Here is a 16,643-nt window from a genome sequence, read left to right as displayed (position 1 = left end):
ACCTGAAGACGACCAGAAACCACTCTTATATCATGATAGAGTTTTAAACCAGAAAATTATTTGTACCGTGTACAGGAAATTCTGTGCTTATTCTTAATACAGAGTAATTAACGAGCAAGGAACAACTCCAAATCCATATTCAGGTGAGCAATATACAAGGCTGAAGAAGCAACAGCGCCGCAGTTCCTAGGAAGAGGAAGGGACATCCGGTTGCCTATCAGGAAGCGCTGCTTGGAATGCAGGGTGTGCCATGTACTCTGCGTGGAGCCTCGCAATGGTGGGGTAATTCGACTGCAGCAAAGGCACATCAGCATGTTTCATTACTTCTTCGACTGAAAAATTGTACAACGATTTACATTTGTATAACAAGTAGAAAGGTGATACCATGTCAATTTTAGTGCGCTCAATGGCTGCAAAAATCTGGGGTGCAAGGAATACATCTGCCTGCATGCCAAGAATACAGAAGATACACGAATCAACTGACCGCTGGTCTATAGTAGTTGTGCACTTGTACTGTACTGTACATTCCTTTAACAAACAGAAGGCAAGTCGCCAAATACTGGTACTGGCTTGAAAAAGAGCAGATCCTGGATTTAATTCTGCTTTATACTGGGTTATGCATGCTATCTTTGACGAATAGTGGTCTGTGGGGCTCATAGTTGAGGAAGGACCAGTAGCAATTTGTATCATACTGCATTAATGTTCTATTAGGAAATCTATTTACTTCCAGAGGAGACTTGCACACCACAAGCATAATAAATTTTAAAAGCCTTATACTTGTGTTCATTTTGAGTTAATAACCCATACCTCTCCTTTAAATTTATGCAAGGAATAAACACTGTCATATGAAACTTTCAGAAAACTTAAAAGAAAAAACTACTCGTCTTAACATAAAAAAGAATTAGCTGATAGTTCATTGTTTAATTCTGTTTATTTTCTTCACACACACATCACCATACAAGTGTTAGGGGGTGTTTGGATCTTGGGCTAAAGTTTAGCCTGGGTCACATCAGATGTTTGGATGCTAATTAGGAGTACTAAACATAGGCAAATGATAAAAATAATTGCATAAATGAGGGCTAACTCACGAGATGAATCCATTAAGCCTAATTAGTCTGTGATTAGCACTTGTGATGCTGCAGTAAACATGGGCTAATCATGGATTAATTAGGCTTAATGGATTCGTATCGTGAATTAGCCCTCATGTATACAATTACTTTATCATTAGCCTATGTTTAATACTCCTAATTAACATCCAAACGTCCGATGTGACCCGGGCTAAACTTTAGCCCAAGGATCCAAACACCCCATTAGATTGCCAAAAGAACTTAGGTCACGTCAATATGATACCACTTCAAGGGAAAATTCACTACAATGGGGAAAGAGTCTAATCTAGAAACAAGGTTATAAATCTCGGGGAAGCAAACATACCAGTTGGACTTCATCTCCTGTAGCATACTTCCCAGCACAGCCTTTTAATTGTATCAGGTTCTCAATTGCTAAAACATTAGGGAAAGTGAGAACATTTCAGAATAGTAAACAAGCGCAAAAGTGATAGGGAAAAATAAGAATGCTAAGCGACAATATGTTTAATAACTGAACTGAAAGAACTATGATTGACTTTCTACAATGACGTAACACAATTGAACTGCAAGGCAAGCAGCATTTCTTCAAGTAAATTTTGCTGAAGGAAAGTAATGCAGCAAAACAGTAGTTACTTCAATCAGCAATTAACGATTATGACTGTGAAGGCATACCTGTGAAACCTCTCTCAATTTGTTGTTGGTTCCACAAGACACCCTCTCCTGCACCAACTTTTTGCTCAATGAACCTCTGCAAAGAAATTAGCAACAAATTAAGTGATGACAGTGTAGCTTTTGTTCTTTAAACAAACTGTACAGTATATTTTAGTTCACCAAAAACAAGTTGTCTCAATAGAATTAATCTGCAGCAAACAAATTGCATAATTGCACTATGCAAATAAGAATCTTATTTATAAAACTCAACTCAGGCGTGCCAATCGATGTATTTCTATATGTAGAACCTTAATGGACAGTATACTTACCAACACTGAGAGATTATGTAGAGGTTGAATACCAGAACTTACAATGTTCGCAATCTGCCACAGAAAGATAGTAAAGAATAAAATTAAGAATAATGAGCCAGTGACTAAAGAGAGACAAAACAGAACAAAAGAAAAAGGCAAAACATACAGCACAAAGTATTCTACATTTTGGTTAGACCTTGGCATCTTTCTACTATATGGTTTCATGCTGGACCTGGCTGTGCTGTAGCACAGTCACTGACTACAGCCTCGCCGTGCAGAAGGACTTGCACACGCATGCATGGATTCCAGCAACTCCATTCGTAATTGTTTTACTTGAGCATTATCTCTAGCATTTGTGGCCTTTATCACTTCGTTAGATTGTTTTTGAGTCCTTACCATACATGTGCTGCACAGGCCACAATGAAATTCAAGTGTGTGGAAGCCCAACTTCATACACCTATAGACCTAAAAAAAAGGCTCTGGTCTGTATTTCCACAAGTTCAGTGTCAGCAGCAATGCCACTTCCCAAAATAGGCAGCTTTGGTTTACAACTCATTCCTTCCCAAAAGGGTTGGAAAATACCATCCGTTGCATCACTAACATATGGACCTAACCCCACATGTCACACTGAAGATTTACTCCTTTGTACTTATCTAATGGGTTTGCCTCCTAAGATGGAACCGTTGATGACAGGGTGCAATTATTTGATGGGTTTGCATAGGAATATAAAAGGTGCCGCCCAGAAAAGCAACAACAGTAAACAAATTGCATAATTATTGCACAACATTAAGACCATTCTGCCTGAGGACCCAACCCCGGCCCCACGTCGCTCCCCGCGCGGGCGACTCGGGCGGCGGCTAACCCTAGCGCCACCACCAACCCCTTCCTCCTCCCTCCTCCACCTCGCCGCTGCCGGAGGGGGTTGCCGGAAGCCCGTGCGGGCTCTGAGGACGGCGGCGGTAAGGCTCTCTTCTTGGTGGGCCGCAGGCACCCGGGTTTCGAGTGGGCGATGGCGCCCGGTGGCCAGGATGGCACCGCGGCTAGGCACGGCAGGGGTCGTGGGTGAGGAGCTGTGGGGTACGGATGGGCGCAGGAGGGCAGCAGCGTGGCCCTCTCTAGTGCGGCGGTGGCGGGAGGTGGAGCCAATGGCGGCACTGCCAAGCGCGGACAGCGCCGGTGGCTCGGGGCGCTAGATCCAGCGCCCTCGAGGCCTGATCTGCGCGGTGCTCCAGTAGCCGGCGCGCTGGCTGTGGTCCGTGCGGGTGCAGCGCTAAGGCCGGCACGGTGTACTGCAGCCAAGCCGCGCAGTGGCCGTGGGCCCACGTGGCAAGGCTGCAGCAGTGAGCGGGCGAGGCAGCGACCGGACCTCCTTGGCGGCGATGCTGTTCTGTGCGGGCTAGCGACGACGACGTGGTGGTGTGGCCGGGGGCGGTTGGTGCGGGGCGCACCGGCGACGCCATGGTGGTATGTCTGGGGCGCTCCGTGCAGGGGCGCAATGGCAGCACCGTGGTGGTGCTGCTGGCCGTCCGAGCTTCCTCTCCGTCACAGGTCATGCAGAGGCGGTAGTGGGCAAGGGCTGCTGCCGCAAGTGGCCGACCATGCGCATCAGGAGATGCGGGGCGAGGTGTGTTGAGGCTGTTGCCGAGCGCAGAGCCACCGGTTGTGAGGGTGCGGCTCGGCATGGAGGCGTGGTGGTGGCCGCGTGCTGGTTTGGTTGTGGTGGTGGCCTACGTGGATGACGAAGCTTCAACGGCAAGGAGTGGAGACCTGGTGAAATCCATGCCCGGCTTCTAGCCAGGCTGACAACGGTGACATTTTCGAATGTTGTGATCCCTCTTGAGGGCGTTGTCAAGAAGTCGTCATTCCCTTGGCAAGTCTCCCCGGTGAAAACCGTGCCTACGATCTCTAGGGCGAGTGACGGCGACGCGTTCTGGTGTTGCTTCCTTCTTGAAGGCGTCGCTTTGGGGGGATTTTGTTCTAGCCTCTCCACCTTGCAAGCAGTTCATCCATATGGTGGTGGCGCTCTCGGTTGTCTCGGCGGCGGCGAGTTCGTGAGGGGACGAGTGGATCTTCCTTCTCCCTCTCCCTCTCCCTTTGCACTACTCCCTCGTCCGTGTCCAGGAGTTTACACCCCGTGATGTGCAGTTGGGCATTGTTGGATGACGGGGATCGCTTGTGGTTTTCTTGTGACTTTGCGGCGGTCGGCCACGCTTAGCGGAGGTCGTTCCGGTGCCTAGTCTTCCTCTCGGGCGGGTGTGTGGTTTGTACCAGCGCGTGGCTTATGGTAGTGGTTCTTGTGGTTCGGCCGGTTGATGTCCCAATCCATCCGGGCAATGTTTGTTGTTGAGTAGAGTGGTTTCAACTGTGTTGATGTCCCAATCCAACCGGTTGGGAGTTGCTGCTGAGTGGAGTGGTGCTGCCGTGTTGATGTCCCAATCCAACCGGACGGTTGTTGCACTTGAGTTGAGCGGTGCGGCCATGTTGATGTCTCAATCCAACTGGCTGAGTTTTTTTTTCCATTTTCTTTTCTTTTCCTGATTGTGGCCTCCCAGGGTCGTAGTCTTGTATTTTTCTGCTATATCAATAGAAGCTCGCACTATCTTGTGCGGTTCGTTCAAAAAAAAATTATTGCACAACATTCCACTTTACTGTGTTTGTCCGAACTATTTTGCATGATGCCAGATTGCAATTCCCCACAGATGAGACTTCTGTATTGAGTGAATTGTGAACAACATGTGGCCACAGTCATGATCAAAAAGATGCAGAACCTATCACCTGGTGATTCAAAGCCTTCTTTTTAGGGTCCTGAGGCAAAAGGGGAGGGTTGGGGTACTTGTCCTCCAAATACTGCATAGCCACAAACAAAAAGGAACAAGTTACTCACGTGATAACCAAAATTGGGAAGACAATTGCTAATATCTCAATACTTGCCAATGCTATTGCATAAGAATCACCAATTACTGCATCATCATCAATCAACGCAGGGACAAACTTCATAGGATTAAGCCTCACGAATTCTGTTTCCCACAGAGATTAACCTATTAGACAATGTCCAAAACAAAGACTCCCTGCACAATCTAACACTCCATATCCAGGCAATTGTAGCATGCGGTTGAAACAACCCACCTGGATCAGACTGCTCGCCCTTGAGAAGGTTCACCGCCTTGTACTCATAATCCACACCTGCATACAGACACAGCGTTCAAGATCAAGCGCTCGTCGGGTCAACCCAATCCAACCCAACCCAGTCTCCCAAACTCCCAAATCCATCCAAAAGACGGTGGACTGATTAAGCGGTGGCCGAGCAGCACGCACCTTTGAAATTGAGGGCGATGCGGACGCGATGGGAGCATGAGCTGCGCCAGTAAGAGTACAGCCTAGGCCGCCCCGCCGTCGCCGTCGCCTCCATCTCCGCCATTTTCACTCACGATTGACTAGCTGCTTCGCGGAACTGCGCAGAGTCTGACGACTGAAGTAGAACAGGAAGAAGAACCGCAACCGCAAGGGAAGTGGAACACGGAAGGCATCACAAAATGGGCTCGTTGGTGATCCGGCCCAAGGTTGGCTGAAAAAAGCCCGGCCCAATCACGTCACGTCCTCATGATAAGGTGGGCCCCCGCCACAGTCCTGGCCTCGCGCGCACCTGGACCTGGCTGGAGTGCGCCGAAAGCCGAGCCCAGTTCGTGGGCCCCATACCCTTCCATGAAAGCGAAGTGGAAACTTTTTTGAACGAGACCCTCGTGGTTTCCGGTTTTACCAGATTACCCCTACGAAATCCTCCAATTCTGGCGTCCTTCGCCGTGGTTTTGCGCTTCCGTAATCCTCTCCTGCTCCCTCCACTTCCAGTCCACCACACCACCACCACTACCCTCGCTTCCCCGCAAACCCTAGCCAAGGGAGGCGGTGGCCGGCGATGGACGGCGACGGAGGCGGCGCTGCGGCTGGGGCCGCGGCCGTGCACCACCACACGCGCTCCCCCGAGGACGTCTTCCGCGACTTCCGCGCGCGCCGAGCCGGCATCGTCAAGGCGCTCACCACGGGTTAGCTACTTATGCTTCCTCCTCTTGTCCTGTGGGTTTGTGGATGCTTCGCTTAAGCGATAGATGCTTCTGTGGTGTGCGCAGATGTGGAGAAGTTCTACCAGATGTGCGACCCAGGTGAGGCTCCCGACTTGGTTCCTCCGTTTTTTTCTTCCGCCTGTGCTGCTCATATCCTCGTGATAAGCTGTGCCTTTCATCGTGTGATGATCCTACGTTTGTTTACGGAGCTCGATCCGGCTGCCGTTTAGGGCTTCGTCGGATTCTTATGCTCGAATAGCTTGTCTGTTTAGCCCTGACGAATGTCAGGTATGTAAGTTTCAGTGTTCGATTAGCACACGCTGTTTGGTAACTTGATTGCGTCCTGACCTCTAGTGTAATTAGACAGTGAGACTGGTAGATTTTAAGTCCTTGAGTTAGAGAAATTTAAGTCAATTCGATTGCATCAGTTAAATAAAGTGTTTGGGTAATTTAAAGTCCAGTGGTGCTCAAGCTGCAGCTGTTTGCATTTCTGTTTGCATGCATAACGCTTGGGAGGAACGTAACAAATCTTGTATGTACGTTACATAATAGAGGGGTCTATGACCAATCACAGGGCAGTGTCAATTGACAGGACACGTAATCATTTAACTTACATTGGAGTATATCCGTATGTGCTGGAAGTGCAGCCTCGATTGAATACAAATCATGATTACGTCATGTTACTCGGGCCTGTTCGCTTCAGCTTATAAGCCGGCTGAAAAGCTGAAACGGCTAATTTGTTGTGAGAGGAAAACACTGTTTGGTGGCTGATAAGCCGGCTGAATAAGCTGAAGCGAACAGGCCGGAGCGTTAATTATCATAAACCTATTTGTTCAAACTTCAGATACATGTCGATTAGAGCTAAGATCTGTTACTATACCATGAGATTTGAAATCTGATTCAAACTATAAAATCTAACTAGATCGATATAGCACCTTTCACTTGATAAATCTTGTGAGAATTATTTAACCTAGTTTTTCCAGGTTGCCCTACTGTGAGTGAAAAAGGAATGAGGAGTATATGTTAGCAGAAGGAATTCCAAATTGTAGGAAGAAGTGGGGACAAGATAAATGTCAGATACAGACATCAGCAGTGGCTGGCCTACCATTGCCCAATATCCATAACTAATGCTGATGTATATTCATGGAAAACAAATATGAGTAAAGTCGCTTCTAGTCATTTTTGCCACATCCACATTTTACTTAACTAAAATTTGAAATAGCATTACATGCTCCGCTGTCTACTTATGTTCAGTAATACACCTCATGTGCTGAGTTGGACACGTCAGATTCCATTTCCCTCATTTTGTCGTGTTGATATAAAGTTTCCCCTCTTATGCCAGAGAAAGAGAACTTGTGCCTTTATGGGTTGCCAAATGAGACTTGGGAGGTCACTCTGCCAGCTGAGGAAGTACCTCCTGAACTTCCAGAACCAGCACTTGGGATAAACTTTGCCCGTGATGGAATGATCGAAAAAGATTGGCTGTCTCTAGTTGCAGTTCATAGTGATGCGTGGCTACTGTCTGTTGCATTCTACTTTGGAGCTCGCTTTGGATTCGATAAAGATGCCAGGTTTGTGTTTAGTTTTCTTTGCAAAGATTTAATTCTTGTTTTCTTTTTATTACCCCGTAAAGGCCTAGACTGAACTTGTGTTTCCTTTTCATGCTTTTCTATTTCACTGTGGAACTGTTTTGTGAGACACATGTCCTAGGTCACAGATTTATTTTCATAATTTGTTTTCCTCTTTTTTCCAAAACATTGTTCTGGCAAAAGAAAAAATAAAAGAAAGAAGGAAAGGAAAAAAGAAGAAGGGTGGGGTGTGGTGGTGTATTAGGGAGATGGTGTATTGAATCGGAGAGTTGAGCGCTAGGGATGAGTATTTATGGCTGCGATCAGTGGGTTCCCAGCCATTATATTGCCACAGTAGTGGGATGTCCCATTTTTAGGTAAGAAGATGGGGTCGGGGTCCCATAATTAGGTGATCCCAATTTCTTTCCATTTATGTCTGTAGGTATCTATCTGCCATTTTCTTTTGGTCATGACGCCCTTTCTCCTATCTCATCAGAAAATTTAGTTGGTTCTTTTATGAAAACAATCTAGCCACTTTTTGAGCATTCATGTGGATATTTTTCACATCATATGACATAATTAAATGATAGTGGTGTGGCATTTTTAGTTCATTAAGATTCCAAGTTGAATTTGCATTTTTTAAATAGGATTGTCAATTTATGTTACCGTTGCTAGTTTAGGATTCATGGATTCGACTCTAGATGATGTATCAATAGTTTGAATTTTTTTCCCTCTTTTAGCTAAAAAATATTAGAAAGTTATTGGAGAACATGATATGATAATCCATTAGTGACATTTGAATTTCAGGAGAAGGCTCTTCACCATGATTAATAACCTGCCCACTGTTTATGAACTTGTGACGGGGGTTGCTAAAAAGCAATCAAAAGCCCCCAATGGCAGCAGCAAAAGCAGCAAGTCTAACTCTAAAGTAAGTTTTTTTTTTGTTTGTGCGGGCATGTGGCTCAAAAGTATATTTGTGCTATATGCATTACGTTTAGCTATTGTTGTTGGCGCAACCCCTCAGCTCATTTGTTTGGCCTCTCTTTCAGCCATCAAAACAGACCAACTCTAACAGCAAGCCCGCGAAGCCCGCTCACCCAAAAGAGGAGGAGGACAGTGGCCAGGAAGATGCGGAGGAGGATCAGGCATACAATTGTGGCTCCTGTGGGGACAGCTATCTGAACGGTGAGTTCTGGATCTGCTGTGATGTCTGTGAGAAGTGGTTTCATGGCAAGTGCGTCCGCATCACCCCCGCCAAGGCAGAGCATATCAAGCAGTACAAGTGCCCCAGCTGCAGCAGCAAGCGGAGCCGGGAATGACAAGGCCCTGGGACAGGTGTGCTCCCTGTTGACAGAAGTGTTTAGAATCCTTAGGTAGCAGCGAAGCGGTGTGGGTTAATCGCTTCGCCTGTTTAGTGGACCGGTGTGTACGCCGGCTATTGTACTTGTTTCCTGGTGCGATGCTGTTGTAATGGACATGGTGTTAGCTAGTTGTGATGTGTCGTGTACTTGTGTTAGCAGGCTAACTGCTGTCATCGTAGCGTGAGATGAACTGCTGGAGTTTGGAAACTCGCATGTTAAGTAATTATAAGTGCTGGGTTAGTGTGTATGATGATTGCCTCCTGATTCTGGCAAAGCTAGTGAGCACTGGGCCGACATTGACGAAAACTTCACTGCTGAGTATTAGAACCTTGATCATTCTTACTTCTTGGGAGGTGTGGAAGGAGTGCAATGCCCGCATCAGGTTTCTATATGTGATCATCGTTAAGATTAAGGATGAGACCACATGGATTTTGGCTGGTGCAAAACACCTGGGACTCCTAGTCAGTAGACTGTGAGGTTTTTTCCTTGGAGTGCGGAGTTTTGTTTTGGGCTCTACCCTATGTAAATTGCGATGTGCAAGGATTTGTACATAAACTTTTGGCCTATCGGGCTTTTCTTGCTTTTTAATGTAACAGGTTTGTTAAAAAAAAGGAGTATTAGGACCCGAAAGGAAGGTCTGGTCCTCTCGGAGAAGTTACTGCTGAAACATGTGGCCGTATTACAGGCAGATGTAGTTGAAAGGGAAAAAAAAGGAAAACAGTTCTATCAGCAACTGTTACTATATTATTGTCAGAATTAGGACAAAACCTCCAACAGCCATTGGTGAAGAGGGCTGCCTATTGGATGGTACAGTGGAAGGTGAAAGATGGAGAACAACTTTACATGAAAATTTTGAACTAAGCTACAGACTGTGCATGTGAAAGTAAGGAGAACATACCCAACTGTACATAATTACATATGCATGCTGTATGCACAATCCATCATGACTTGATAGGATGCAAAGCAAGCATTTCAGCGCTTGCACAGCATATTTGCCCTACTGTAAGCAGAGTCATGCATGTTCAGTTTAGGAATAACAGCTTTCTTCCTCAATCAAGCTCTTACGGTCTTACCTATAACTCCTCGAGAACACAGGTCGCCTAGTAGTTCTGCTGCCTCATTCAAAAGACCCTCATAGGCAAGAGCCTCAAGGAGAATAATGTAGGTTGATTCATCAGGCATGCAGCCATTGGACACCATATGACCAAAGCAATCAATGGCGATATCTGTCCTCCAATTTTCACACAGACCAAGAAGTATAGCATTATAGAATGTAGTGTCAGCTGATAAGCCCATATCCTGCACTCTGCAGAGCATCCCGATTGCCCTATTAGTTTCGTCTTCTCTAGATATCCCATAGGCTAAAGATTGGTAAGTAGTTGTATCTGGGCAAAGGCCACTAGAGACCATCACACGCAACAAATCAAGAGCTTCCTCCATTTTGCCAGCCTTGGCAATATTATAAATTACTTTGTTGTAAGTAGTCAAATCTGGGGTACCATTTGTCATGCCGCTCAGCAACTCAAGGGCTATCTGGGTCTTTCCAGCCTTCAGAAGAGCATCGACTACTATATTATAGGTGGTTGAGTTTGGTATGCAACCATTCTCAGCCATTATCTTGAGAGTTTCAATTGCTTGCAGAAGAAATCCTTTCTGGCATAAAGAAGTGATAACTGTATTGAATGTCATTTCATCTGGGGAACAATTACTGTGCATCATATTGACCATGAGTTGTTCAGCATCCTCCCAGCGGTCAACACTACACAAGCCTTTTAATACAGTGTTATAGGTAACTAAATCAGGCTTGCATCCACAGGACTGCAGATTCCTCAGCATTTCCATGGCATCATCAATACACTTTACGTTGCATAAACCATCAATGATACAATTGTATGTGATGATATCCGGGATGTATCTGTGCTCTAACATTTGTTCAACAACTTTGATTGCACGACTAACCAAGCCTTTCTGACACAGAGAAGCGATTATTGTGTTGAATGTCACTTCATCAGGTGGACAACCACTGCGGACCATCTCAGCCAAGAGCTCCTCAGCATGCTCCCACCGCTCTGCGCTGCACAGACCCTTCAAAACAGTGGTATAAGCAATGCTATCAGGCTTGCACCCGTAGGACCGCAGCCTGCTTAACAATTCAACTGCATCATCAACACGCCCTCCATTGCTCAAACCATCAAGAATAATGCTGTATGTGATGATATCAGGGATGCATCCATGCTCTGACATATGATCAACAACTTTAATTGCACGATCAACCAAGCCTTTCTGACACAGAGAAGTGATTACTGTGTTAAATGTCACTTCATCTGGGGCACATTTGTTGCTGGCCATCTCAGCCAAGAGCTCCTCAGCCTCCTTCCACCGTTCAGAGCTGCACAAACTTTTCAACACCGGTGTGTAGGTGACAGCATCAGGTTTGCATCCACGGGACGGCAAGCTGCGCAAGACACTGAGAGCTTCATCAGCATCCCCCTCATTGCACATGGCATTGATGAGGACATTGTACGTGACGATGTCTGGCTCGCAGCCCTTGGCGCGCATCTCGTCAAGGAGCACCATGGCCTGCCTGTAGCCGCTCGCCTTGCAGGTGGCGTCGAGGAGGATGCTGTAGGTGACCACGCTCGGGGAGCAGCCCCTGTGGAGCGTATCGTCGAACACCGCAAGGGCGTCGGGGATGCGCCCGCGGACGCAGAGCGCGCGGATGAGCGGGTTGAACGTGAACGTGTCCGGCGCGAACGGCATGTCGCCGATGAGGCGGCGCGCGTCCTCGATCCGGCCGGCGCGGCAGTACCCGTTGACCATGGTGTTGTAGGTGACGACGGTGGCGGAGGCGCCGAGCGCCGCGAACACGCGCTCCGCGTCGGCGATGCGGCCGGCAGAGCACAGCCGCTTGATGAGGATGTTGCAGGGGACGACGGGCGGGGAATTCCCGCCGCCGCCGTAGGACATGGAATCGACGAGTGAGAGCGCGTCCTCGATATCCCCGCGCAGGACGAGGCTGCGAAGGCGCCTCTTGGCTCCCCCGCCGCGCCGGGGCGGGCCGCTCGTCTCCCTCCTCCACTTGCCGTCGACGTGTTTGTCGTGCTGTTCGGGGGTGGCTTGCTGTCGCCTGGGCCTGGGTTTCGGAGTGGGGAGGGAAGGAGAAAACGGAGCTGGGAGCGCGGGCTTCGGGAGCAGCGGCGCCGACAGGGTCGCCATCGCCATGAGATAGAGGCACAGAGCTGAACGCCCGAGAAGCTCGCGCGCTCTCGCTCGGTTGCTCTCACACACAGTCACAGCCTCACAGGCTCACAGCACAAGCAGCACTGTTTGGGCCGTGTGAGCCCAAGTCGTGGCGGGCTGGGCCGCGCATATCACCTGGGCTTGGTTATGTGCGCGTGGCTGCCATATCTTCCTTCTTCCTGCTTCGAACAGTGGCAAGAGAGAGAAAGAGAGAGAGAGAGAGAGAGAGAGAGAGAGAGAGAGAGAGAGCGGCGGAGGCGATGGCGAGCGGAGGGAAGGGGCTGAACGCGACCGGGGAGTTCTTCCGGCGGAGGGACGAGTGGAGGAGGCACCCGATGGTGGGGAACCAGCTGCGCCACGCCACGCCGGGCCTCGGCATCGCCATCGTCGCCTTCGGGATCTACCTAGTGGGCGAGGCCGCCTACAACCGCCTCTACCGCCCCTCCGGCGACCACCACCACTAGATGGCCGGCCGGGATCTGTATCTCCAAGGTAAATCCCCACCGGTGCCTCCCTGTTTCCGGAGGGGTTTGTTTTTCTGTCCATTTCCAGGATTGGTAGGGTTTGTTCGTGTAGATCTGTCCATCTGGGATTGCGCTGTATTGTTTCCTTCGGATCGGATTACGAATCCGCACACTCTGGAATCGCATGCCTGATTAAACTGAAATGATTAGCCTGCGTGAATGTTCCCCCAAAGCTTTGGGACCGGAACGCTCAACTATCTGCACAATGTTTGCTTTTTTATGAGTATCTTCAGTCAAATGGCATTAGTGGTTACTCCTATCAGCAGTCAACTGATAAACATGGTAGCTGTATTTGGGTTAGACTTAATCCTGCGAGACTGGTTTACACATTTCAGATTTCACGTGATGCGAACAGAAATGTCAAATCCCACTCTTTTCGGTTGGCAGCCTCTAAGCATTATTATTCTCCAGTGATAGTGATTTAGTCTGCCAACTTAATTATGTTGCGTCGAGGCCATCGTGGTAGCTCACTGGAATTTGGAGTAATCAATATAACTAAATGCATTGAGAGGATGATTAATTTTCCTTTGGAAGCTGAACTTCATATGTATAACATGAACAATACCTCATCGAGGAACTTGCTTTAGATCAGGCTTTAGAGCTGTTATTTAAATCTTCATGTGCATTGAGGCATTTATTGAACTGCCAAAAGATCTTGTGAAAAATGGATGACATAGGCATGATTTAATATCTTGAAATCTTTTCTAAGGTGCACATACATGGTGTGACCTTAAGTGGACAATATGGCCTAAATTTTGTTTTTAGAGGTTTATTACTGTCGCACTGCTCTAAGGAGTGTGTACGATGTGATGTCCTTTGGGCGTATCAATCAGCAATAGCTAGCACCGAGAATGATCATGTTCCTTCCCCCTTTAGCTTCATCCCTGATACAGTTTTCTAACCCCCATCAATTTTTTGCTTGGTGTTTTCCTTGCATGTAAATTAAGAATAACACATAGCAACAGTTCCCAAATTACATATTATGTTCAGATATTTTTTTTAAAAAAAATCACCGCATATGTTGGTCAGCAACTCAGCACAAATCCATTCATCATGCTATGTTTTATTACAGACCTATCTAGATCATCACTGTTCATCTAGTTGTGTATGACTATATTACTATTTATAAACAAGGAAACTTACTACTCTTTTGACATCTTTTGGATTGCATGCTGTCTTCTGACGTGTGTATGCATGATTAGCGTCCCTTAATTAGTGCAAGGGCCTTAGCAAAAGGCTGCTTACTTTCTTGGGTTTCCATCATTTGTTATCCAATACTGATTCCACTTCTTAAAATATTCGGATGATTAATTGGTGATATTGTGTATTGCAGGTAAAGTAGCTGGAGCAAACTTTACCAAGCACCAGTGTTGTTTCTCTTTTACCAGTCTGAGCTCATAAGGTCAGGAATGACCATCATGTAGTTTGTAATCAGGGAGACATGCCCACTTGTCAACCGCTCATGAAACTCTGCTTATATAGCATTTGGAAATGACATTGTTCTTGTAATACTCAACTCATGCGAATATGTTGTATGCATGTTTGATTTCTGAAGTGTTCATCTGAATTCATATGGAGCTTCTATATGTGAAATTTTGTTTCATTCTGAAAGTTTTATTGGCCGAGCATGAGTTGTTCGTGCACAATCTTGCGGGCAAAGTTTTTAAGCAATGTATTACCGCATCTCGTCATGAGCTAAAAGCACACGATGAATATCAGTAGTACATATCGACAGAGGTTTGGTCATACAAAAGTTAGCGCACACAAATAGTATCAATCTATCGCTGTTAACTACTATTCATCCGATCCCATCTCCCTCCAAGAAGTGTGCAATTCCGATGTCGGCCTTAGCGAGTAGTCGCCTTCTCTGAACCGTTGTCCTCCGTTCCTGTTCATCCTTCGTCCATCTTCCCTGTTGGTGTTCCGAGGACTCTCTTGAAACTGTCTCGCATCACCACTCCTGAATCTCCCACTCAAGTTGGCGTCTCTGCCATCGCCATTGTTGTTCCGAGCTCGGTTCATTCTTCTCGGCTTCCATGTTGGCGCCTCCAAGCCCTCGGCAAAACTACCACCGAACCGAAATCTTCCGTTGCCATTGCTGCTGCTCTGGTGCTCATCGCCGTTGTTGGCCCTCCTGCGTCTCCCCGGTGCATCCCCGTCACTGGTATTAGCACTGTATTTCGGCTTCGATCTTCCTCTAAAGTTCTCTCTTCCATTCAAATTACTTTTGGCTCCCCATCTTGGTTCCATTTCACTGCCTCTTTCACTGTCTGAATTTGAGTACCCGATCCAATCCTGTCTAGGAGCATTCCACCTCCCGGCGCCATTCCTATTGCCATCTTTGGTCCTTGATCTCCATTTTGGCTCAGAACCACCATGCATGGCCTCAGAGTCAGAGAAGGAACCAGCACCTGCACGACCCCTCTGACCGACACGATTTCTCGCTGATGTGTTTGTGGCATTCCCTCTTCCACTGGCACGCTTCCTTGTGCTTGCACTACTACTTGTTTCTTGCCATCGTTGCTCACTATGGCTTTCCCTTGCTCGTTCCGAGTCCGAGAAGAAAGCACCACCACTCCAACCCCTGTCATCATTGCTGCCAGCAGCTATTGTGCCTGCCGCTTCCCATCTTGCCACGCCATTGTTCCTTCCATTTCGCCTGAGCATCGTTTCCCGCAGCACGCGCCTGGGACGGACATCTCCCATGTCCTCCGATTCCGAGGGAACAACATCGCTGTCGTCATCCGAACTCCAATAGCCAGGAATGCTGCCATCGCCGTCATCCAAGGCATTCACCGGCTCCCAGGTCCCATCCCTTTCCATGAGTTCAACCGCTGGCTCATCGTCACCAGTACTGTATGCTTCGTCCTCAGTCTCAGTAGCATTCTCACGAACACCTTGCGCGCCTCCGTCTCCACGCCCAAGCAGCAGCAGGTCTGCTGCGCTCCCGCGAGCACGAGGCGCGCTCGCCTCTCCGGCATCGCTGACGAGCGCGTAGGGCTGCACGCTGTGGACGGCGTTCTTGGGGAAGAACCTGGCGGAGGCCGCGCCGGTGGCCGGGGACGCGAAGACCCGGGGCCCGTCGCGGTCGTTCCAGAGGTCGACGCCGCCGGGGCGGTGGAAGCGGTCGGCGAGCGCCCTGAGCTGGTCGTCGGCCGCGACGGATAGCAGGTTGGGCGCGACGGCGGACGCGTCGGCGGCGGAGTCGGGGTCCCAGGGCCGCTCGAGGTGCGCGACGGCGTCGCGGAGCTCGGTGCGCTTCCGCATCTCGTAGAGCTGGCGCTCGCGGGCGAGGCGCGCCTTGAGGAGCTGCCGGGCCTTCTTGGCCTGCATGCGCTTCCACTGCCACTTGGACACGCCGCCGGGGAAGGTGCGCGGCCCGCCGCCGTTGCGGATGGCGAGGTCGCCGCGGCGGAGCGGGGGGCGGACGCCGCCGGGGGGGAGGAAGTGGGCGGGGAGGAGGAAGTAGTGGGACGATAGGGAGTGGAGGGAGGAGAGCGCCGGCGCTGCCGACGGCGCGGGGATCAGCATGGCGGCGGGCCGGCGGTGGCGCACGCCTCCGGCCGGGGAATATCGCAGTGCCCTGTGTGGCCTGCCGCCTGCGGGTGTGGATGTCTGCAGCCTATCAGGAAGAGAGAGAGAGAGAGAGAGAGAGGAAACGGGGGTACGGATACCGTCCGCTTTTCCTGAGCCCGTAACCGCTAGATGGCTCGATCCAACGGATGAGACCAAAAGTCCAAAACTCGTCTGGAAGACGGCACATGGTTGAACCGATAGGGGTACATGCATATAAGGGGATCGGGTTCCTCTGAAGTTTTGGCACCCTCCGAGGGAAGCAGGAGTCG

At 48.8% G+C, this 16,643-nt stretch overlaps 5 protein-coding genes across 5 annotated transcripts; 2 read left to right on the top strand and 3 right to left on the bottom strand.

Annotated features, from left to right (window-relative positions):
• Window positions 1-3: 3 nt before the first annotated feature.
• On the bottom strand, window positions 4-5,542 carry LOC117857888 (glutathione S-transferase Z1). The gene is made up of 9 exons (XM_034740795.2): window positions 5,363-5,542; window positions 5,174-5,230; window positions 4,979-5,064; window positions 4,823-4,894; window positions 2,066-2,119; window positions 1,758-1,833; window positions 1,432-1,499; window positions 385-444; window positions 4-291 (listed from the first exon to the last, which is right to left on the bottom strand). Exons 1-9 carry the CDS (start codon window positions 5,463-5,465, stop codon window positions 187-189), a joined length of 681 nt encoding a protein of 226 aa, XP_034596686.1. The 5' UTR covers window positions 5,466-5,542; the 3' UTR covers window positions 4-186.
• A 321-nt stretch (window positions 5,543-5,863) lies between these two features.
• LOC117857881 (PHD finger protein ALFIN-LIKE 7) lies at window positions 5,864-9,281 on the top strand. Its single transcript, XM_034740783.2, has 5 exons — window positions 5,864-6,087; window positions 6,172-6,204; window positions 7,448-7,676; window positions 8,481-8,601; window positions 8,723-9,281. Exons 1-5 carry the CDS (start codon window positions 5,961-5,963, stop codon window positions 8,990-8,992), a joined length of 780 nt encoding a protein of 259 aa, XP_034596674.1. The 5' UTR covers window positions 5,864-5,960; the 3' UTR covers window positions 8,993-9,281.
• A 629-nt stretch (window positions 9,282-9,910) lies between these two features.
• LOC117855351 (uncharacterized) lies at window positions 9,911-12,329 on the bottom strand. The gene has a single exon (XM_034737687.2). The coding sequence runs from the start codon at window positions 12,254-12,256 to the stop codon at window positions 10,088-10,090; it is 2,169 nt and encodes a 722-aa protein (XP_034593578.2). The 5' UTR covers window positions 12,257-12,329; the 3' UTR covers window positions 9,911-10,087.
• A 148-nt stretch (window positions 12,330-12,477) lies between these two features.
• Window positions 12,478-14,352, top strand: LOC140222684 (NADH dehydrogenase [ubiquinone] 1 beta subcomplex subunit 3-B-like). Its single transcript, XM_072293506.1, has 2 exons — window positions 12,478-12,766; window positions 14,132-14,352. Exon 1 carries the CDS (start codon window positions 12,535-12,537, stop codon window positions 12,736-12,738), a length of 204 nt encoding a protein of 67 aa, XP_072149607.1. The 5' UTR covers window positions 12,478-12,534; the 3' UTR covers window positions 12,739-12,766; window positions 14,132-14,352.
• Window positions 14,353-14,446: 94 nt separating this feature from the next.
• LOC117857863 (uncharacterized) lies at window positions 14,447-16,425 on the bottom strand. Its single transcript, XM_034740760.1, has one exon. The coding sequence runs from the start codon at window positions 16,327-16,329 to the stop codon at window positions 14,593-14,595; it is 1,737 nt and encodes a 578-aa protein (XP_034596651.1). The 5' UTR covers window positions 16,330-16,425; the 3' UTR covers window positions 14,447-14,592.
• Between the last annotated feature and the right edge of the window lie 218 nt (window positions 16,426-16,643).

The sequence above is a fragment of the Setaria viridis genome, chromosome 1, assembly GCF_005286985.2.
Source record: "Setaria viridis chromosome 1, Setaria_viridis_v4.0, whole genome shotgun sequence".
Classification (NCBI taxonomy): Eukaryota; Viridiplantae; Streptophyta; class Magnoliopsida; order Poales; family Poaceae; genus Setaria; species Setaria viridis.
Note: the sequence above shows the minus strand (reverse complement) of the source record. Positions and strands in the feature narration are given on the sequence as shown.